Source organism: Ranitomeya imitator, chromosome 1 (assembly GCF_032444005.1).
Source record: "Ranitomeya imitator isolate aRanImi1 chromosome 1, aRanImi1.pri, whole genome shotgun sequence".
In the NCBI taxonomy this organism is placed as follows: Eukaryota; Metazoa; Chordata; class Amphibia; order Anura; family Dendrobatidae; genus Ranitomeya; species Ranitomeya imitator.
The window spans coordinates 773,073,330-773,093,127 of record NC_091282.1 but is presented as its reverse complement, the minus strand read 5'-3'; the positions used below and the strand labels follow the sequence as shown (position 1 = coordinate 773,093,127).

At 45.3% G+C, this 19,798-nt stretch overlaps 2 protein-coding genes across 3 annotated transcripts in view; one reads left to right on the top strand and one right to left on the bottom strand.

The window, feature by feature from the left end:
* Nucleotides 1–1,001: 1,001 nt before the first annotated feature.
* Nucleotides 1,002–9,819, top strand: EIF2B2 (eukaryotic translation initiation factor 2B subunit beta). Its single transcript, XM_069736325.1, has 8 exons — nucleotides 1,002–1,237; nucleotides 7,300–7,420; nucleotides 7,785–7,933; nucleotides 8,107–8,270; nucleotides 8,888–8,983; nucleotides 9,070–9,207; nucleotides 9,497–9,563; nucleotides 9,638–9,819. The coding sequence occupies exons 1-8, from the start codon at nucleotides 1,075–1,077 to the stop codon at nucleotides 9,793–9,795; spliced, it is 1,056 nt and encodes a 351-aa protein (XP_069592426.1). The 5' UTR covers nucleotides 1,002–1,074; the 3' UTR covers nucleotides 9,796–9,819.
* Nucleotides 9,820–19,798, bottom strand: part of ACYP1 (acylphosphatase 1) — a 73,637-nt gene continuing 63,658 nt past the window's right edge. For both annotated transcript variants that reach the window (XM_069736284.1, XM_069736293.1), the window contains 3 exons: nucleotides 10,292–10,370; nucleotides 9,975–10,126; nucleotides 9,820–9,899 (listed from right to left, as the gene is read on the bottom strand). In XM_069736284.1, coding sequence (XP_069592385.1) covers nucleotides 9,834–9,899; nucleotides 9,975–10,126; nucleotides 10,292–10,370 — 297 coding nt within the window. In that variant the 3' untranslated portion in view covers nucleotides 9,820–9,833. The remainder of the gene's footprint in view (nucleotides 9,900–9,974; nucleotides 10,127–10,291; nucleotides 10,371–19,798) is intronic.

Here is a 19,798-nt window from a genome sequence, read left to right as displayed (position 1 = left end):
TTGTCACCCCCATAGGTAGGGACAATAAAAAAAATAAAGAATTTTTTTTTTTTTTTTTTCACTAAGGTTAGAATAGGGGTAGGGGTAGGGTTAGGGGTAGGGTTAGGGTTAGGGTTAGGGGTAGGGTTAGGGTTAGGGGTAGGGGTAGGGGTAGGGTTAGGGTTAGGGGTAGGGTTAGGGGTAGGGTTAGGGGTAGGGGTAGGGTTAGGGGTAGGGGTAGGGTTAGGGTATTTTCAGCCATTTTAACCCTAAAAAAATTCCTAGAAAACACACAGACTCTGGCTAGAAAACTGCATCAAAAAAACGCATCAAAAAACGCATCAAAAACGGACCAAAAAAGGACCAAAAAAAGGACCTGCGTTTTCTGCCAAGAGCTGCAGTTTTTTAAAAAACAGTCAGGAAAAAAAAAGGATGGAAATCCTGAACGTGTGAACATACCCTAATACTGATCAGTAAAATACGGCAGATAGGCGCAGGGGCATAGAGAATAATTGTGCCGTATTTTTTGCGAGTTTTACGGACGTAGTTTCTGCGCTCTTAAGTCCGTAAAACTCGCAAGTGTGAAGCCGGCCTAACTCTTCCACAGCAGTCACTTCTTCCCTCAGTACACCGTTGCTGTTTGTCACTTTGATGGGATTTTCCGGAACGGTAACCGTGCAGACAGGACTCGTTTCCGTCCTTTACGGATCTCAGGCCAGAGCTCATTGCTCTGATGTGCGGAGCCCGACTGCTCCCGGCCGGCGGCAGTGACCCGGATGACGCGTGTGCACGGCGCCTGCAGGGGAGCGCTCAGCTTAACCCTTTCAGCACGCTGATGCCCATTTCTGTGCCTGTTCACACCGGACTCAGCCATACATTGTTTTTTTTTTTTTATAGTCACTTTGTTGTTTAACCTGAAAAAAAGAGCAAAAGCAGAAAAACAAAACAACAGCTGCAGCTGAAGGAAACAAGCAGCGGCTCGTAGCTCTGAGACGTGAGGCGGCGCGGGCATGACGTCATGTACCACCACGTGTACGCGCCTCCCTCGCGCAGGTCGCACTGCAGAGCAACGGCCATCTTTCTGCTCTCGGTAACATGCCGGCCGCCAACGAGAAGGAGACGGAGCTGTCAGAGCGGATAGAGACCTTCATCACTGGCCTGAAGAGGGGTGGCGGGCGGCAGAGCTCGGAGGAGACGGCGCGAGAGACGGTGTCACTACTGCGCAGAATCATCGCCCAGGCCAGATGGGGAAATGCCGGTGAGCGAGACGCATGTGACCGAGAGCGCGCAGCGCGTACACGTCCGTGTGTGTATACTACTCACTACACAGTCACTCCTGTCCTGTATATATATATATATATATATATATATACTCACTACACCGTCACTCCCCATCCTGTATATATATATACTCACTACACCGTCACTCCTGTCCTGTATATATATATATACACTACACAGTCACTCCTGTCCTGTGTATATATATATATATACTCACTACACCGTCACTCCCCATCCTGTATATATATATATATACTCACTACACAGTCACTCCTGTCCTGTGTATATATATACACTACACAGTCACTCCCCATCCTGTATATATATATATATATATATACTCACTACACCGTCACTCCCCATCCTGTATATATATATATATACTCACTACACAGTCACTCCTGTCCTGTATATATATATACACTACACAGTCACTCCCCATCCTGTGTGTGTATATATATATATATATATATATACTCACTACACCGTCACTCCCCATCCTGTATATATATATACTCACTACACAGTCACTCCTGTCCTGTGTATATATATATACACTACAGTCACTCCTGTCCTGTGTGTATATATATATATATATATATATATATATATACTCACTACACCGTCACTCCCCATCCTGTATATATATATACTCACTACACAGTCACTCCTGTCCTGTGTATATATATATACACACTACACAGTCACTCCTGTCCTGTATATATATATATATACACTACACAGTCACTCCTGTCCTGTGTGTATATATATATATATATATATATATATATACTCACTACACCGTAACTCCCTGTCCTGTATATATATATATACTCACTACACAGTCACTCCTGTCCTGTGTGTGTATATATATATATATATATATATATATATATATATATATATATATATATATATATATATATATATACTCACTACACCGTCACTCCCCGTCCTGTATATATATATATACTCACTACACAGTCACTCCCCGTCCTGTATATATATACTCACCACACAGTCACTCCTGTCCTGTATATATATATATATATATATATATACACTAGTCACTCCTGTCCTGTATATATGTATACTCTACACAGTCACTCCTGTCCTGTATGTATGTATGTGTGTATATATATATATATACACTAGTCACTCCTGTCCTGTGTATGTATGTGTGTATATATATATATATATATATATATATATATATATATATACACACACTACACAGTCACTCCTGTCCTGTATATATGTATACACTACACAGTCACTCCTGTCCTGTATGTATGTATGTATGTGTATATATATATATATATATATATATATACACACTACAGTCACTCCTGTCCTGTGTGTGTGTAATATATATATATATATATATATATATATATATATATATATATATATATATATATATATATATATATATACATACTAGTCACTCCTGTCCTGCGTATGTATGTGTATATATATACATAAAATATATATATATATATATACATACTCTACAGTCACTCCTGTCCTGTATATATACACTGCACAGTACCACTCCTCCTGTCCTGTATATATACACTGCACAGTACCACTCCTCCTGTCCTGTATATATACACTGCACAGTACCCCTCCTCCTGTCCTGTATATATACACTGCACAGCACCACTCCTCCTGTCCTGTATATGCACTGCACAGTACCACTCCTCCTGTCCTGTATATACACACTGCACAGTACCACTCCTCCTGTCCTGTATATACACTGCACAGTACCACTCCTCCTGTCCTATATATATACACTGCACAGTACCACTCCTCCTGTCCTGTATATATACACTGCACAGTACCACTCCTCCTGTCCTATATACAGTGGGGCAAAAAAGTATTTAGTCAGTCAGCAATAGTGCAAGTTCCACCACTTAAAAAGATGAGAGGCGTCTGTAATTTACATCATAGGTAGACCTCAACTATGGGAGACAAACTGAGAAAAAAAAATCCAGAAAATCACATTGTCTGTTTTTTTATCATTTTATTTGCATATTATGGTGGAAAATAAGTATTTGGTCAGAAACAAAATTTCATCTCAATACTTTGTAATATATCCTTTGTTGGCAATGACAGAGGTCAAACGTTTTCTGTAAGTCTTCACAAGGTTGCCACACACTGTTGTTGGTATGTTGGCCCATTCCTCCATGCAGATCTCCTCTAGAGCAGTGATGTTTTTGGCTTTTCGCTTGGCAACACGGACTTTCAACTCCCTCCAAAGGTTTTCTATAAGGTTGAGATCTGGAGACTGGCTAGGCCACTCCAGGACCTTGAAATGCTTCTTACGAAGCCACTCCTTCGTTGCCCTGGCGGTGTGCTTTGGATCATTGTCATGTTGAAAGACCCAGCCACGTTTCATCTTCAATGCCCTTGCTGATGGAAGGAGGTTTGCACTCAAAATCTCACGATACATGGCCCCATTCATTCTTTCATGTACCCGGATCAGTCGTCCTGGCCCCTTTGCAGAGAAACAGCCCCAAAGCATGATGTTTCCACCACCATGCTTTACAGTAGGTATGGTGTTTGATGGATGCAACTCAGTATTCTTTTTCCTCCAAACACGACAAGTTGTGTTTCTACCAAACAGTTCCAGTTTGGTTTCATCAGACCATAGGACATTCTCCCAAAACTCCTCTGGATCATCCAAATGCTCTCTAGCAAACTTCAGATGGGCCCGGACATGTACTGGCTTAAGCAGTGGGACACGTCTGGCACTGCAGGATCTGAGTCCACGGTGGCGTAGTGTGTTACTTATGGTAGGCCTTGTTACATTGGTCCCAGCTCTCTGCAGTTCATTCACTAGGTCCCCCCGCGTGGTTCTGGGGTTTTTGCTCACCGTTCTTGTGATCATTCTGACCCCACGGGGTGGGATTTTGCGTGGAGCCCCAGATCGAGGGAGATTCAGTGGTCTTGTATGTCTTCCATTTTCTAATTATTGCTCCCACTGTTGATTTCTTCACTCCAAGCTGGTTGGCTATTGCAGATTCAGTCTTCCCAGCTTGGTGCAGGGCTACAATTTTGTTTCTGGTGTCCTTTGACAGCTCTTTGGTCTTCACCATAGTGGAGTTTGGAGTCAGACTGTTTGAGGGTGTGCACAGGTGTCTTTTTATACTGATAACAAGTTTAAACAGGTGCCATTACTACAGGTAATGAGTGGAGGAAAGAGGAGACTCTTAAAGAAGAAGTTACAGGTCTGTGAGAGCCAGAAATCTTGATTGTTTGTTTCTGACCAAATACTTATTTTCCACCATAATATGCAAAAAAAAATGATAAAAAAACAGACAATGTGATTTTCTGGATTTTTTTTTTCTCAGTTTGTCTCCCATAGTTGAGGTCTACCTATGATGTAAATTACAGACGCCTCTCATGTTTTTAAGTGGTGGAACTTGCACTATTGCTGACTGACTAAATACTTTTTTGCCCCACTGTATACACTGCACAGTACCACTCCTCCTGTCCTGTATATATACACTGCACAGTACCACTCCTCCTGTCCTGTATATATACACTGCACAGTACCACTCCTCCTGTCCTGTATATATACACTGCACAGTACCACTCCTCCTGTCCTGTATATATACACTGCACAGTACCACTCCTCCTGTCCTGTATATATACACTGCACAGTACCACTCCTCCTGTCCTGTATATATACACTGCACAGTACCACTCCTCCTGTCCTGTGTATATACACTGCACAGTACCACTCCTCCTGTCCTGTGTATATACACTGCACATCACCACTCCTCCTGTCCTATATATACACTGCACAGTACCACTCCTCCTGTCCTGTATATATACACTGCACAGTACCACTCCTCCTGTCCTGTATATATACACTGCACAGTACCACTCCTCCTGTCCTGTATATATACACTGCACAGTACCATTCCTCCTGTCCTGTATATATACACTGCACAGTACCACTCCTTCTGTCCTGTATATATGCACTGCACAGCACCACTCCTCCTTGTCCTATATATACACTGCACAGTACCACTCCTCCTGTCCTGTATATATACACTGCACAGTACCACTCCTCCTGTCCTGTATATATACACTGCACAGTACCACTCCTCCTGTCCTGTATATATACACTGCACAGTACCACTCCTCCTGTCCTGTATATATACACTGCACAGTACCACTCCTTCTGTCCTGTATATATGCACTGCACAGTACCACTCCTCCTGTCCTGTATATATACACTGCACAGCACCACTCCTCCTGTCCTATATATACACTGCACAGTACCACTCCTCCTGTCCTGTATATATACACTGCACAGTACCACACCTCCTGTCCTGTATATATACACTGCACAGTACCACTCCTCCTGTCTTGTATATACACTGTACAGTACCACACCTCCTGTCCTGTATATATATCCTGTATATATATACTGCACAGTACCACTCCTCCTGTCCTGTATATATACACTGCACAGTACCACTCCTCCTGTCCTGTATATATACACTGCACAGTACCACTCCTCCTGTCCTGTATATATACACTGCACAGTACCACTCCTTCTGTCCTGTATATATGCACTGCACAGTACCACTCCTCCTGTCCTGTATATATACACTGCACAGCACCACTCCTCCTGTCCTATATATACACTGCACAGTACCACTCCTCCTGTCCTGTATATATACACTGCACAGTACCACACCTCCTGTCCTGTATATATACACTGCACAGTACCACTCCTCCTGTCTTGTATATACACTGTACAGTACCACACCTCCTGTCCTGTATATATATCCTGTATATATATACTGCACAGTACCACTCCTCCTGTCCTGTATATATACACTGCACAGTACCACTCCTCCTGTCCTGTATATATACACTGCACAGTACCACTCCTCCTGTCCTGTATATACACACTGCACAGTACCACTCCTCCTGTCCTGTATATATACACTGCACAGTACCGCTCCTCCTGTCCTGTATATATACACTGCACAGTACCACTCCTCCTGTCCTGTATATACACACTGCACAGTACCACTCCTCCTGTCCTGTATATATACACTGCACAGTACCACTCCTCCTGTCCTGTATATACACACTGCACAGTACCACTCCTCCTGTCCTGTATATATACACTGCACAGTACCACTCCTCCTGTCCTGTATATATACACTGCCCAGTACCACTCCTCCTGTCCTGTATATATACACTGCACAGTACCACTCCTCCTGTCCTGTATATACACACTGCACAGTACCACTCCTCCTGTCCTGTATATATACACTGCACAGTACCACTCCTCCTGTCCTGTATATACACACTGCACAGTACCACTCCTCCTGTCCTGTATATATACACTGCACAGTACCACTCCTCCTGTCCTGTATATATACACTGCCCAGTACCACTCCTCCTGTCCTGTATATATACACTGCACAGTACCACACCTCCTGTCCTGTATATATATACACTGCACAGTACCTCTTCTCCTGTCCTGTAAAGTGGGTGTTTGGGCACGTTCACACATTCTGGATTTTACCTCAGTATTTAGAAGCCAAATCCAGGAGTGGAACAATCAGATAAGTATAATAAAAACACTTCACCACTTCTTTATTTTTCAACCTCTCGTGGTTTTGAGTTACAAATACTGATGTAAAATACCGACTCAATACTGATCTTGTGAACGTGGCCAAATGTTCAGTATCTGTATGTGACCCATATTTAGAAAATGTCCTTCCCCAGTGCGCCCACCCAACCCCACCACATATGCATAGGGCATTTCCCCCTATATGACCCACCTCCTGTTTCCTGGGTGCTTTACAGACATACAGGATTCGCAAGAGGAGTCCGGTCCTAGCCGCGTGGCTCACTATCCTGGAGGGGAAGGACTGTTAATAAGTCAGTGCGGTGGTTGCAGGGTTACTGCAGCCTGGAAGCAACACGCTGCCTTGTTGCGCTTCTGTACACAGGGCTGATATATTTGGGGGGTCCATTTGATGGCGATTTCACATCTTCCAGGTGAATTGATGGACATTATCCGTAGAGAGGGAAGGAGAATGACCACAGCTCAGCCGTCTGAGACCACAGTGGGCAACATGGTGCGACGCATCCTGAAGCTGATACGCGAGGAATACAGTAGGTGAGGGTGGCCAAGCAAATGGTCCCTTCCGTTATGTTGTCTGCCTCCTCTCCCTCTGGCCCCATCTTCCCCCCATGGATCCCCTGTTCTCTTTACCTGTCCCCCCCCCCACCACCACGATTCCACTATCTGTCTCCCGCCTCGGGTCCCCACTGTTTCTCCACCTTTTTTTCCCCACTTGTTCTCTCCTAAGGCTCCCAGGGTTGGTCTCTGCACCTCTTCCCTCCCCAAGGTTGGTCTCTGCACCCCTTTTCTCCCCAAGGTTGGTCTCTGCACCCCTTCCCTCCCCAAGGTTGGTCTCTGCACCCCTTCCTCCCCCCCAAGGGTTGGTCTCTGTCCTCCTGGCGCCATGTTTTCTGTGCAGGTTACGAGGGTGCAGTGAGGAAAATGAGCAGCAGGAGTCTCTGCACAAGCTGGTGATGGCTGAGGGTCCAAGTGACGACTTTAATACTCCATTCCCACTGCTGAAGGCCAATGTGATCGAGGTGGTGAACGAGCTGCTCATTGAACTGGGTAATTATGACGCAGTAGATAGATCATGCATCGGGGCACTTGTACACCGCCACTTGCCTGAGGCTGCGGGGTGAGTGGCACCAGTCAGCTGTGGCCGCCTGCCCCGGGAATCTTGTCAGTCCGCTGTGGCCACGGCTCACCTCCTCTACTCACTCTGATTATTTCTACAACAGAGGGGACGACAGACAACATCGCAGCTCAGGCCAAAGAACACATTCACTCCAATGAGGTGATCATGACCCTCGGGTGCTCACACACAGTACAGCTCTTCCTGGAAGAAGCTGCCCGAAAGCGCAAGTTTCATGTCATTGTGGCTGAGTGCGCCCCCTTCTGTCAGGTATGTGGCTTGTCTTGGTGGTGGAGGGAGACCCCTTCTTGTGGGTATGTGGTGTGTCTTGGTGGTGGAGCATGCCCCTTCTGGCGGGTGTGTGGCATGTCTTGGTGGCGACAGGTACCCCCTTCTGGTGGGTATGTGACGTGTCATGGTGCTGGAGGGCGCCCCTTCTGGCATGTCTTGGTGGCAGAGGGCGACCCCTTCTGGCGGGTGTGTTGCGTGTCTTGGTGGCGACAGGTGCCCCCTTCTGGTGGGTATGTGGCGTGTCATGGTGTTGGAGGGTTCCCCTTCTTGCATGTATGGGTGGCTGACGGCGACCCCTTCTGGCGGGAATGTGGTTAGTCTTGATGGTGGAGGGCACCCCGTTTTGGTGGGAATGTGGCTTGTCTTGGTGGTGCAGGGAGACCCCTTCTGGTGGGTATGTGGCGTGTCTTGTGGCGGAGGGTGCCCCCTTCTGGTGGGTATGTGGTGTGTGTTGGTGATGGATCTTGCTGGTGGAGGGTGCCCCCTTCTGGCTGGTATGTGGTGTGTCCTGGTGGCGGAGGGAGCCCCCTTCTGGCGGGTGCACTTCTTAGGCCGGTACCAGGAGTGCCTTCACTTTGGCTGAATTCTCCTTACAGGGCCATGACATGGCGGTCAGTTTATCCAAGGCAGGAATAGAGACTACAGTCATCACGGACGCCGCCATTTTTGCCGTCATGTCACGTGTAAATAAGGTAAGTAATGGAGGTAGCAGGGGTCTGGGAGGGGGGGCCACCGTCTTCTCTCATCACAGTCCTTCTTGTCTTTTTCTCATTTCTAGGTCATCATAGGGACTAAGACCATCTTGGCCAATGGCTCTCTGCGGGCCGTGTCTGGCACGCACACCCTCGCTCTAGCGGCAAAACATCACTCCACCCCCCTCATAGTGTGCGCCCCCATGTTCAAACTCTCGCCTCAGGTACCCACTTATTTCTGTGGTGCGGAATCTGATGGTGCAGTGTCATTAAGGGGGGGGTTTGCTTGGAGGAGGGGATGCAGTGTGGGGAGGGGGTCGCTGGGAAGCAGGGATCGCTTGCGTGTAGTGTCAGGGGGACCTCTCCGGGAGTAGGGGGTGTAGTGGCCGGGAGGCCTCTCTGGTGGTAGGGGGCGCAGTGTCAGAGGAATGCTCGCTGGCAGGAGGGGGATCAGAGGAGGCAGCACAGTGTCGTGGTAGGGGTTGCAGCGTCTGATTTTTGTTCTCTTCACAGTTTCCTAACGAAGAAGATTCCTTCCATAAATTTGTGTCTCCACAAGAAGTCCTTCCCTTCTCAGAGGGTGAGTGTTGAGCGACTATGCCAGGAGGGTGGGTGGTCCAGGGAAGACCCATACTCATGCTCTGTTTCCCACAGGTGAGATCCTGGCGGAGGTCAGCGCTCACTGTCCCATCTTTGATCACGTTCCGGCGGAGCTTATCACCCTCTTCATATCCAATATTGGGGGGAACGCCCCATCCTATATCTACCGGCTGATGAGCGAGCTTTACCACCCCGCCGACCACGAGCTGTGAAGTAATAAACACATGCCAGGCTGACACTGTTTGTGCCTTTATTTTGTCAGCTGCCATCTCAGTTGCCGCTGCCTCAGACGACGCAAGTTTGGGGCTGGAGAAACCTGGGGAAATAGAGACATAAGTACAGGGAGTGGAGGGAGCGGTAATTGCCTCAGCAAGACAGTGTGGGGACTCACCTCTGGCTCAGTGGCCACATGCTGCAGGTCTGCCAGGGGCAGGATTGATGGTCGTCCGTGTGCACACTGGAAAGGCAGAGCGCACTGGGCCAGAGAGCGCATCAGCTGGCAGCACTCGACCATCGTCAGGGGATGGTTAAACTTCACTGCCCCTGTGATCAAACAGAGTGCATGGAAATACAGCTGTGAGACCAGGACCAGTTGCCGGAAATCAGCGCCCCTTGCTGCAGCTTGTGTAGGGGCTAGAGAATGATGGCAACATGGAAAGACCTACCACCCTGCACATAAAAGGCAGATTAATGAGATACCCGACTCACCATGACAGGCCTGTGACGCCAGCACCCGCAGCACCGATCCTGGCACCGCCATATTTCCTGCACCAGTCACCTGCAGTAACTAAGGAGAAACACCACAATCAGAACGGTGCCCCACTCCCCCATTTTTTTTTTTTTCTACAAACAACCAAGCTAAAGCGAACAGCTGGGGACTGGTATTTTCAGACTGAGAAGGGGACATGGATATTGCCACCCCATCTATTAGATGTGCCAATTTTGGCGTTTTGCCTGGCTTTTCCCACTTGTCCTGGTGCGGTGACAAGTGGGGTAATAGGTTTGGGGTTGATGTCAGCTGTTTTATGGCCCTTGACATCAAGACCAGGGCTTAGTAATGGAGAAGCGTTTATAAGACACCCCCATTACTAACCCCATAGTTAGATTGTAATAAAGACATAGCCAGAATAAAGTCCTTTATTTTAAATAAAACTCCCCACCCTTGTTTACCTATTTAGTCACACAAAAAAAAGTTACTCAACTTTCTGATAACTCATCGATGCCCATGTCGCACTGTAAAAAACAAACAATAAAACGCCATAATCCTCACCTGTCAGACGATATCCCATTAATGGGCATGTCCCACGGCAATCTGGATGATTTGGGAGCTGTCACCTCAATGAAGCGACCGCTGTCCACGCCTGCCAGAACATACTGAGACAGGAGCTTGCGCTCCTCCAGTGTGTAGAGAGGACGTGACAAAGGTCACCGGAGTTCATAGCTGATGAATAATGGTCACAGCTCCCTGTGTCAGAACTTTGCAGTTGGCAGGCTCACATCACTACAGAAATGCCAAACGTGGGCACTAAATGTGGTTTAGACACACAGGAGTTCAGATGGGAGGGGGGCATTTTAATTTGGGCATACAGAATTTGCTGAATGTCTTTTGAAGGCCGAGGAGCTATTTTGCTTTTTGAGAGCCTTTGTACTACCAGTAACATGGAAGCCCCCTATATTTCTGTTAGTAAATGACAAACCTGAGTGAGGACTTGCTTTTTTGTGTGACTGCATTGAAGCTTTTAGTGGGAACATTTTACATAATGTTTGGGATCACAATCATCCTGCACTTTTTACGCCGTTACTCATGTGGTATAAGTGATTAGGCGACTTTACTCTTCGCTGCAGGGTATCAGATTGGCGTCTCAGCTCCTGCTCGCAGCAGGCGATCACAGGTCACCTTCCCGGCGCTGAAGGACCCCGCAGCCATCTTGTAGCCCGGTGACACCATGGAGACCATTGGCACAACACAATTTTATTGCTTTGTGCCGATGGAAGCACACCGGGATCTCACTCCCTCTGTGATGCTTTTCAATGTCACTATTGACAGCGGTGTCATGTCTGCGATTAGTGCTAGTACTGATCGTGGGCGTTGCTGCAGAGTATCATCTCTCACATAGAGCTGAAACCTGCACCCGATTGCGGCGGTGCTCAGCGTGAGCCCACATAATCGCCCTGCCTTATCTATACGGCGGTTTGTGGGAAACCGCTCCTGCGGCACCATGTATGTACAGTGCATGTCTGGATGGAGTTTAAAACAGAATAGTACCTAGGGGACAAAAAATTACTTAAACCTTCTCTTACTACAAACCCACAACTATTGGCAGCCTGGGACAAAGGAATCCACTGAATCCTCAGTAAGATTCCTGCATATCCTCGCAGCAGAGGAAAAAGAGATTTTTCAGGACTCTACCCTGAAATACAAATACGACCCCGATTTCAATAGATGTGAAACAATTCTACAGATCTCCGTCGAGAAACTTCAAACTCCCGTAAGGAAAGAAAGCACAGATTCGTCACCCGCGATCTAGGTGAAAGCACAGAGACGTCACGTCACCCGTGATCTAGGTGAAAGAACAGATTCGTCACCAGCGATCTAGGTGAAAGCAAAGAGACGTCACGTCACCCGAGATCTAGGTAAAAGCACAGATTCGTCACCAGCGATCTAGGTGAAAGCAGAAATGTCACCCGCGATCTAGGTGACAGCACAGATTTGTCACCAGCGATCTAGGCGAAAGCATGGAGACAACACCTGCGATCTAGGCGAAAGCACAGATGGCTCCCGCGATCTAGGCCAAAGCAGAGACGTCACCCGCGATCTAGGCCAAAGCAGAGAGACGTCACCCGCGATCTAGGCCAAAAGCAGAGAGACGTCACCCGCGATCTAGGCCAAAGCACAGAGACGTCACCCGCGATCTAGGCCAAAGCACAGAGACGTCACCCGTCATCTAGGTGAAAGCACAGAGACTTCACCCGTTATTAGTGATGAGCGAATATACTCGTTACTCGAGATTTCCCGAGCACGCTTGGGTGTCCTCCTTTTTTAGTGATCGGAGATTTGGGTTTTATTGCCACAGCTGAATGATTTACATCTGTTAGCCAGCATAAGTACATGTGGGGGTTGCCTGGTTGCTAGGGAATCCCCACATGTACTTATGCTGGCTAACAGATGCAAATCATTCAGCTGCGGCAATAAAAACTAAATTTCCAAGCACTAAATACTCGGAGGACACCCTGTGAAGGGTTAAACTAAGAAAAATTAAGGGTATGTGCACACGCTGCAGATTTTGCTGCGGATCCGCAGCAGTTTCCCATGAGTTTACAGTACAATGTAAACCTATGGGAAACTAAATCCGCAGTGCACATGATGTGGAAAAAAATGCGCGGAAACGCAGCATTTTATTTTCCGCAGCATGTCAATTCTTTGTGCGGAATCCGCAGCGTTTTTACACCTGCTCCAATAGAAAACTGCAGATGTAAAACCGCAGCGGAATCCGCAATAGAAACCGCGATAAATCCACAGGAAAAACCGCAGCGGTTTTGCACTGCGGATTTATCAAATCTGCTGCGGAAAAATCCGCAGAGCTTTCTACGTGTGCACATACCCTTCAGCAGGCTTCATTTTGTGCTTTTCGACTCCATCTTGCTGTTTTGAGATACATTTTTGTTACTAGGCTAAAGTTCATAGTTGTTATGAGACCTTGATTATTCCAACCCGAACAAGATATGACACTGAAGGTGTATTATTCTACGAGATCTTGACGTGCAGGCTATTCCTGCATTCTTATAGGTTAAGAACTATGAGCATATTCTTATGTTGATTGGTTGAAGTGTAACTTGTTAAGATTATGAAAAGTGTGACACAATAAACGGGGCTTAGAGATCTGCTCGATCCCCCCCAAGCAGAGACACACGTCTCTGTCTGGTCATTTTCAGTTGCCGGCAACGCCCTGTGGATCAATTTGAAAATCACTAAGTTAACCGTGAAAGGTCACTTCAGATCCTCCCTCAACAGCTTGGGGCCCCAAACAGAGACGCCTCACCCTCCCGAAGGACAACAAGACAAAGGACCCTCAAACCGGACACAGGCACTGGAAAATGGAATTGATCATCCTCCACAACAACCACAGTAAATTGGCAATTATACTGTTCAGACTGACCGTTTGATGTGGTTTTCCAATGTTTGTTGCTACAAAGAGGATCTGAGGTTTATCCCCGATGATGGGGTAATTTTTGGGTGAAATCATATAGAGGTGTAATTCCGTCCGTTGAGGACCCAGTGCTCGAACCGTACCTCATAAGGGACGAACACCCCGGATTGACCAATGATGTAATTCTCTTTATAATCAAAATATCCTGAAATCCTAATCACTGTTAGAATCAAGCATAATAAGGTGATCAAAGATGGGTAGGATGCGTAACTCAGGAATGAATATATATATATATATATATATATATATATAATCTCCAGAGAATTAATCCGAGATGTCCTCCTTCCTTCACTGAATACCGCGTTTTTTGGGTTGTCCCAGTGGGGGACAGGTAGACCTGGTAGAACAGACTATACAGCCGCTCTAGTACTGTACACAACTAAAGTAAAAATATATAGCTCTAAAGGAAAATCATGTTTCCATGGGAAAACAGTTTGAATTTGTATAATGAAAGTTTCGTAAAAATTAATTATGTCTGAGAACTGCAGCATTCTGTTTCTATATGAAATTTCTAAATACCTGATGGGAGGGGCAGTTTAAACAGCTGCGCGATTGCTTTCTCCTTTCTATGTTGAGGAATACTGTGAATTCTTATCTCCGCTCAAATCTCAGATGGAAGGGGACACGTAGCTGCACTCAAGATTCTCTGTATATTCTATCCTTGATGTAACACGCACTAAGAAATCTATGTTTTGTTTAACAATACTGTATTAAAATAAAAAATTGTAAATTCAAATTGGAAGTTAAAAATGAAATATAATGCCCAATTTTAAAAGGAAACTTATAAATGATTGTTTAATTATCAATGTGATTGAATGATTGGTAAAAGATTCACCTGCTTCAAATTAAGTGATTGATATATATATATATATATATATATATATATATATATATATATATATATAACAAAAAACTGGATGTTTCGTGGTGCAAAAAAACCCTGAGAAAATGACTGAGATTAATATGCCAGAAAGACAAACAATTAAAAATTTAGGACAGGGGGGCTCCCTGTTAGGTGATATGGTCCCTCCCCAGGAAATTAAGCCTCTTCTTCTGACTATAAGCCCTATGCCCCTTAACCCCAAGGCACCAATATATCCTGGACTGCCAAAATGTTCTATGGGCATCTTATGGTAGTTTTTAAACATCTGGGATTCTCATTGTAAAATAAAGCCCACTCACACATTTTTGTGGCAGCTTTAATGTCCGGCCTTAACCCCTTTACCCCCAAGGGTGGTTTGCACGTTAATGACCAGGCCATTTTTTACAATTCTGACCACTGTCCCTTTATGAGGTTATAACTGGAACGCTTCAACGGATCCCAGTGATTCTGACATTGTTTTCTCGTGACATATTGTACTTCATGATAGTGGTAACATTTATTTGATATTACCTGTGTTTATTTGTGAAAAAAAATGGAAAATTGGCGAAAATATTGAAAATTTCGCAATTTTCCAACTTTGAATTTTTATGAAATTAAATCACAGAGATGTGTCACACAAAATACTTAAGTAACATTTCCCACATGTCTACTTTACATCAGCACAATTTTGGAACCAAAATTTTTTTTTGTTAGGGAGTTATAAGGGTTAAAAGTTGATCAGCAATTTTTCATTTTTACACCACCATGTTTTTTTAGGGGCCACATCTAATTTGAAGTCATTTTGAGGGGTCTATATGATAGAAAACACCCAAGTGTGACACCATTCTAAAAACTGCACCCTTCAAGGTGCTCAAAACCATATTCAAGAAGTTTATTAACCCTTCTGGTGCTTCACAGGAATTTTTGGAATGTTTAAATAAAAATGAACATTTAACTTTTTTTCACAAAATATTTACTTCAGCTCCAATTTGTTTTATTTTACCAAGGGTAACAGGGGAAAATGGACCCCAAAAGTTGTTGTACAATTTGTCCTGAGTACACAGATACCCTATATGTGGGGGTAAACCACTGTTTGGGCGCATGACAGAGCTCGGAAGCGAAGGAGCTCCATTTGACTTTTCAATGCAAAATTGACTGGAATCGAGATGGGACACCATGTTGCACTTGGAGAGCCCCTGATGTGCCTAAACATTGAAACCCCCCACAAGTGACACCATTTTGGAAAGTAGACCCCCTAAGGAACTTATCTAGATGTGGGGCGCATGGGAGGGCTCGGAAGGGAAGGAGCGCCATTTGGAATGCAGACTTAGATGGAATGGTCTGCAGGCGTCACATTGCGTTTGCAGAGCCCCTAATGTACGTAAACAGTAGAAACCCCCCACAAGTGACCCCATATTGGAAACTAGACCCCCCAAGAAACTTATCTAGATGTGTTGTGAGAACTTTGAGCCCCCAAGTGTTTCACTACAGTTTATAAGGCAGAGCCGTGAAAATAAAAAATCTTTTTTTTTCCCACAAAAATTATTTTTAGCCCCCAGTTTTGTATTTTCCCAAGGTTAACAGGAGAAATTGGACCCCAAAGTACGCTGATACCCCATATGTGGGGGTAAACACCTGTTTGGCTGCACGGGAGAGCTCGGAAGGGAAGGAGCACTGTTTTACTTTTTCAACGCCGAATTGGCTGGAATTGAGATCGGACGCCATGTCGCATTTGGAGAGCCCCTGATGTGCCTAAACAGTGGAAACTCCCCAATTATAACTGAAACCCTAATCCAAACACACCCCTAACCCTAATCCCAACAATAACCCTAACCACACCTCTAACCCAGACACACCCCTAACCCTAATCCCAACCCTATTCCCAACCGTAAATGTAATCCAAACCCTAACTTTAGCCCCAATCCTAACCCTAACTGTAGCCTTAACCCTAGCCCCAACCCTAACCCTAACTCTAACCCTAATGGGAAAATAGAAATAAATACATTTTTTTAATTTTTCCCTAACTAAGGGGGTGATGAAGGGGAATTTGATTTACTTTTATAGCGGGTTTTTTAGCGGATTTTTATGATTGGCAGCCGTCACACACTGAAAGACGCTTCTTATTGCAAAAAATATTTTTTGCGTTACCACATTTTGAGAGCTATAATTTTTCCATATTTTGGTCCACAGAGTCATGTGAGGTCTTGTTTTTTTGCGGGATGAGTTGACGTTTTCATTGGTAACATTTTCGGGCACGTGACATTTTTTGATCGCTTTTTATTCCGATTTTTATGAGGCAGAATGACCAAAAGCTATTCATGAATTTCTTTTGGGGGAGGCGTTTATACCGTTCCGCGTTTGGTAAAATTGATAAAGCAGTTTTATTCTTCAGGTCAGTAGGATTACAGCGATACCTCATTTATATCATTTTTTTATATTTTGGCGCTTTTATACGATAAAAACAATTTTATAGAAAAAATAATTATTTTTGCATCGCTTTATTCTCAGGACTATAACTTTTTTATTTTTTTGCTGATAATGCTGTATGGCGGCTCGTTTTTTGCAGGACAAGATGACGTTTTCAGCGATACCATGGTTATTTATATCTGTCTTTTTCATCGTATGTTATTCCACTTTTTGTTCGGCGGTATGATAATAAAGCGTTGTTTTTTGCCTCTTTTTTTTTCTTACGGTGTTTACTGAAGGGGTTAACTAGTGGGCCAGTTTTATAGGTCGGGTCGTTACGGGTCGATACTAAATATGTGTACTTTTATTGTTTTATATTATTTAGATAAAGAAATGTATTTATGAGAATAATATTTTTTTTTTCATTATTTAGGAACTTTTTTTTTTTTTTTTTTTACACATTTGGAAAATTTTTTTTTTACTTTGTCCCAGGGGGGGAACATCACAGATCGTTGATCTGACAGATTGCACAGCACTATGTCAGATCAGCGATCTAACTTACAACACTGCAGGCTTACCAAGCGCCTGCTCTGAGCAGCCACTTGGTAAGCCACCTCCCTCCCTGCAGGACCCGGATGCCATGGCCATTTTGGATCTGGGCCTGCAGCAAGGAAGGAGGTAGGAGACCCTGTGTGCAACGCGAGCACATCGCGTTGCTGCGGGGGTCTCAGGGAAGCCCGCAGGGAGCCCCCTCCCTGTGCGACGCTTCCCTGTACCGCCTGCACACTGCGATCATGTTTGACACATAGTGCCGGATGTCAGCTGCGATAGGCAGCTGACACCCGGCCGCGCTCCCCCCATGAGCGCGGCCGATCGCGTATGACGTACTATCCTGTCGGTGGGCATACGGGCCCACCCCACCTCGACGGGATAGTACGTCGGATGTCAGAAAGGGGTTAAATCTGAATTAAAAGAAGCAATAATGTCCATTAGACCTGACATCGAGACTTCCACTCCAGATGATGCATTGAAAATAGTTAAGAGTTTTCAAAAGAACTTAGCCTGTTCTGCATCAGCAGGAAAGTCAAGGTTAAACCAGTAGCCTCAGCGATTCCTGCCCAACCTCAGCCCCAACCCCAGCTACAAGGACACAGCTCATACCTCATTAGTGGCCTGGCAGCAGCAGCAGTAGACTCCAGATTCAGCCCTCCTCCCATACACAAATCCAGTCCCATACTCCAATATCCCTTTTAACCCTATGTCTGGGAATCTCACTCCCCAGCTCCGCCATGTCAATTCTCAGACCAAGAGCTTGTTTTAATTGGAGTAGATGGCAGACCCAATAAACATACTCTTACAAAACCCATCCCTGTGGGACCTTTCCCTGAGGTTACTGCTCAGTTCGTAATCTCTCCATCATGTCCAGTAAATTTACTGGGGGCAGATTTATTATCACAGTTCCGCTCCAGAATACAATTCCAAGATGAGGGTCAGATGGTTTTTATGTTCTACTAGATGGTGGCCCGATTCTAACGCATCGGGTATTCTAGAATATGTATGTAGTTTTTGAAGTTTTCAGAATAATGCAATTTATACACAGGATTCGGCTGGCTGGGCGCGACCAATTAGCGAAGCGTGGTTCAAATTCCGCGCCAATTCGCAGGCGGACTGCACCTGTCGCTGATTGTTCGTGGCCGGGCGTGACCAATCCGTGAAGCCAGGGCCGGCTCCAGGTTTTTGAGGGCCCGGGCGAAAGAGTCTCAGTGGGCCCCCCTCTTTAACACATACCACGATTCACGATGCACAGATACAGCACAGAAATATAGCACAGCCAAGTAGGGTATGACACAGCCCACGTAGTATATAGCACAGCCACGTAGTATATAACAGCCCTCGTAGTATATAGCACAGGCCACATAGTATATTGCCCAGTGTCAGGGATCCCTTCTCCGTTGTGTCACTTATTCGTCACGTGCCTGCTCTCACACGTGACTTGGGGTTGTGCCTGCAAGGGTTAATCAAGCTCCCCACTCTCAGTCCAGCATTCAACCTCTGTCCTATGCTGTAATGGGAGCATAAATCACACACCGACCCAGGCCACACACCCGCTCATATGCGCTTCCACCACTCATCGAATACACAGGCGATGAGTCCTGGAACTAATAATACTAATAAAAATATGTCTATCACTCATAAGTCTCACACACCTTTTGGCTATGGATTCTTTTAGAACATTGAAGGTTCAACTTGTTAAAGTTTTATACATTAATAGCAAAAAGTTCAATGCTTACAATAAGAAAAAGGTATAAAAAGATGGTAATAAAAAGACATACAACTTATGCAAACAATGTCAAAATAAACAGGAGAAAACTTACAGAAATTATCTAACTGGTAGTTGCTTTCTGCTCCCAGGAAGAAGGTAGATTGGATCACATCAGCTTCTCAGGCTGCACCCATCATGTGAACACAATTCTCTGTCTGCAGCCTAAATTTATAACTTTGGTCTGAGGTCAGGTTTCTAGACCGGCCTCCCAGGTTAATATCATAATTGGGGTCTGTTTGATTGGGCACGGCCGCTCTACTAATGAATATATTATTATCTCTTGAGACACGTGTGAGATGGTTCCCAGGGATAGCTTCCCTCAGGCCGCAACTTAGCATCTCCCCTCCAAGACCTAGAAGGTGCCAAATGTTGCTTTTCTTTTCGGCCCTAGCTAGACCTCCTGGTGAGATCTGGAG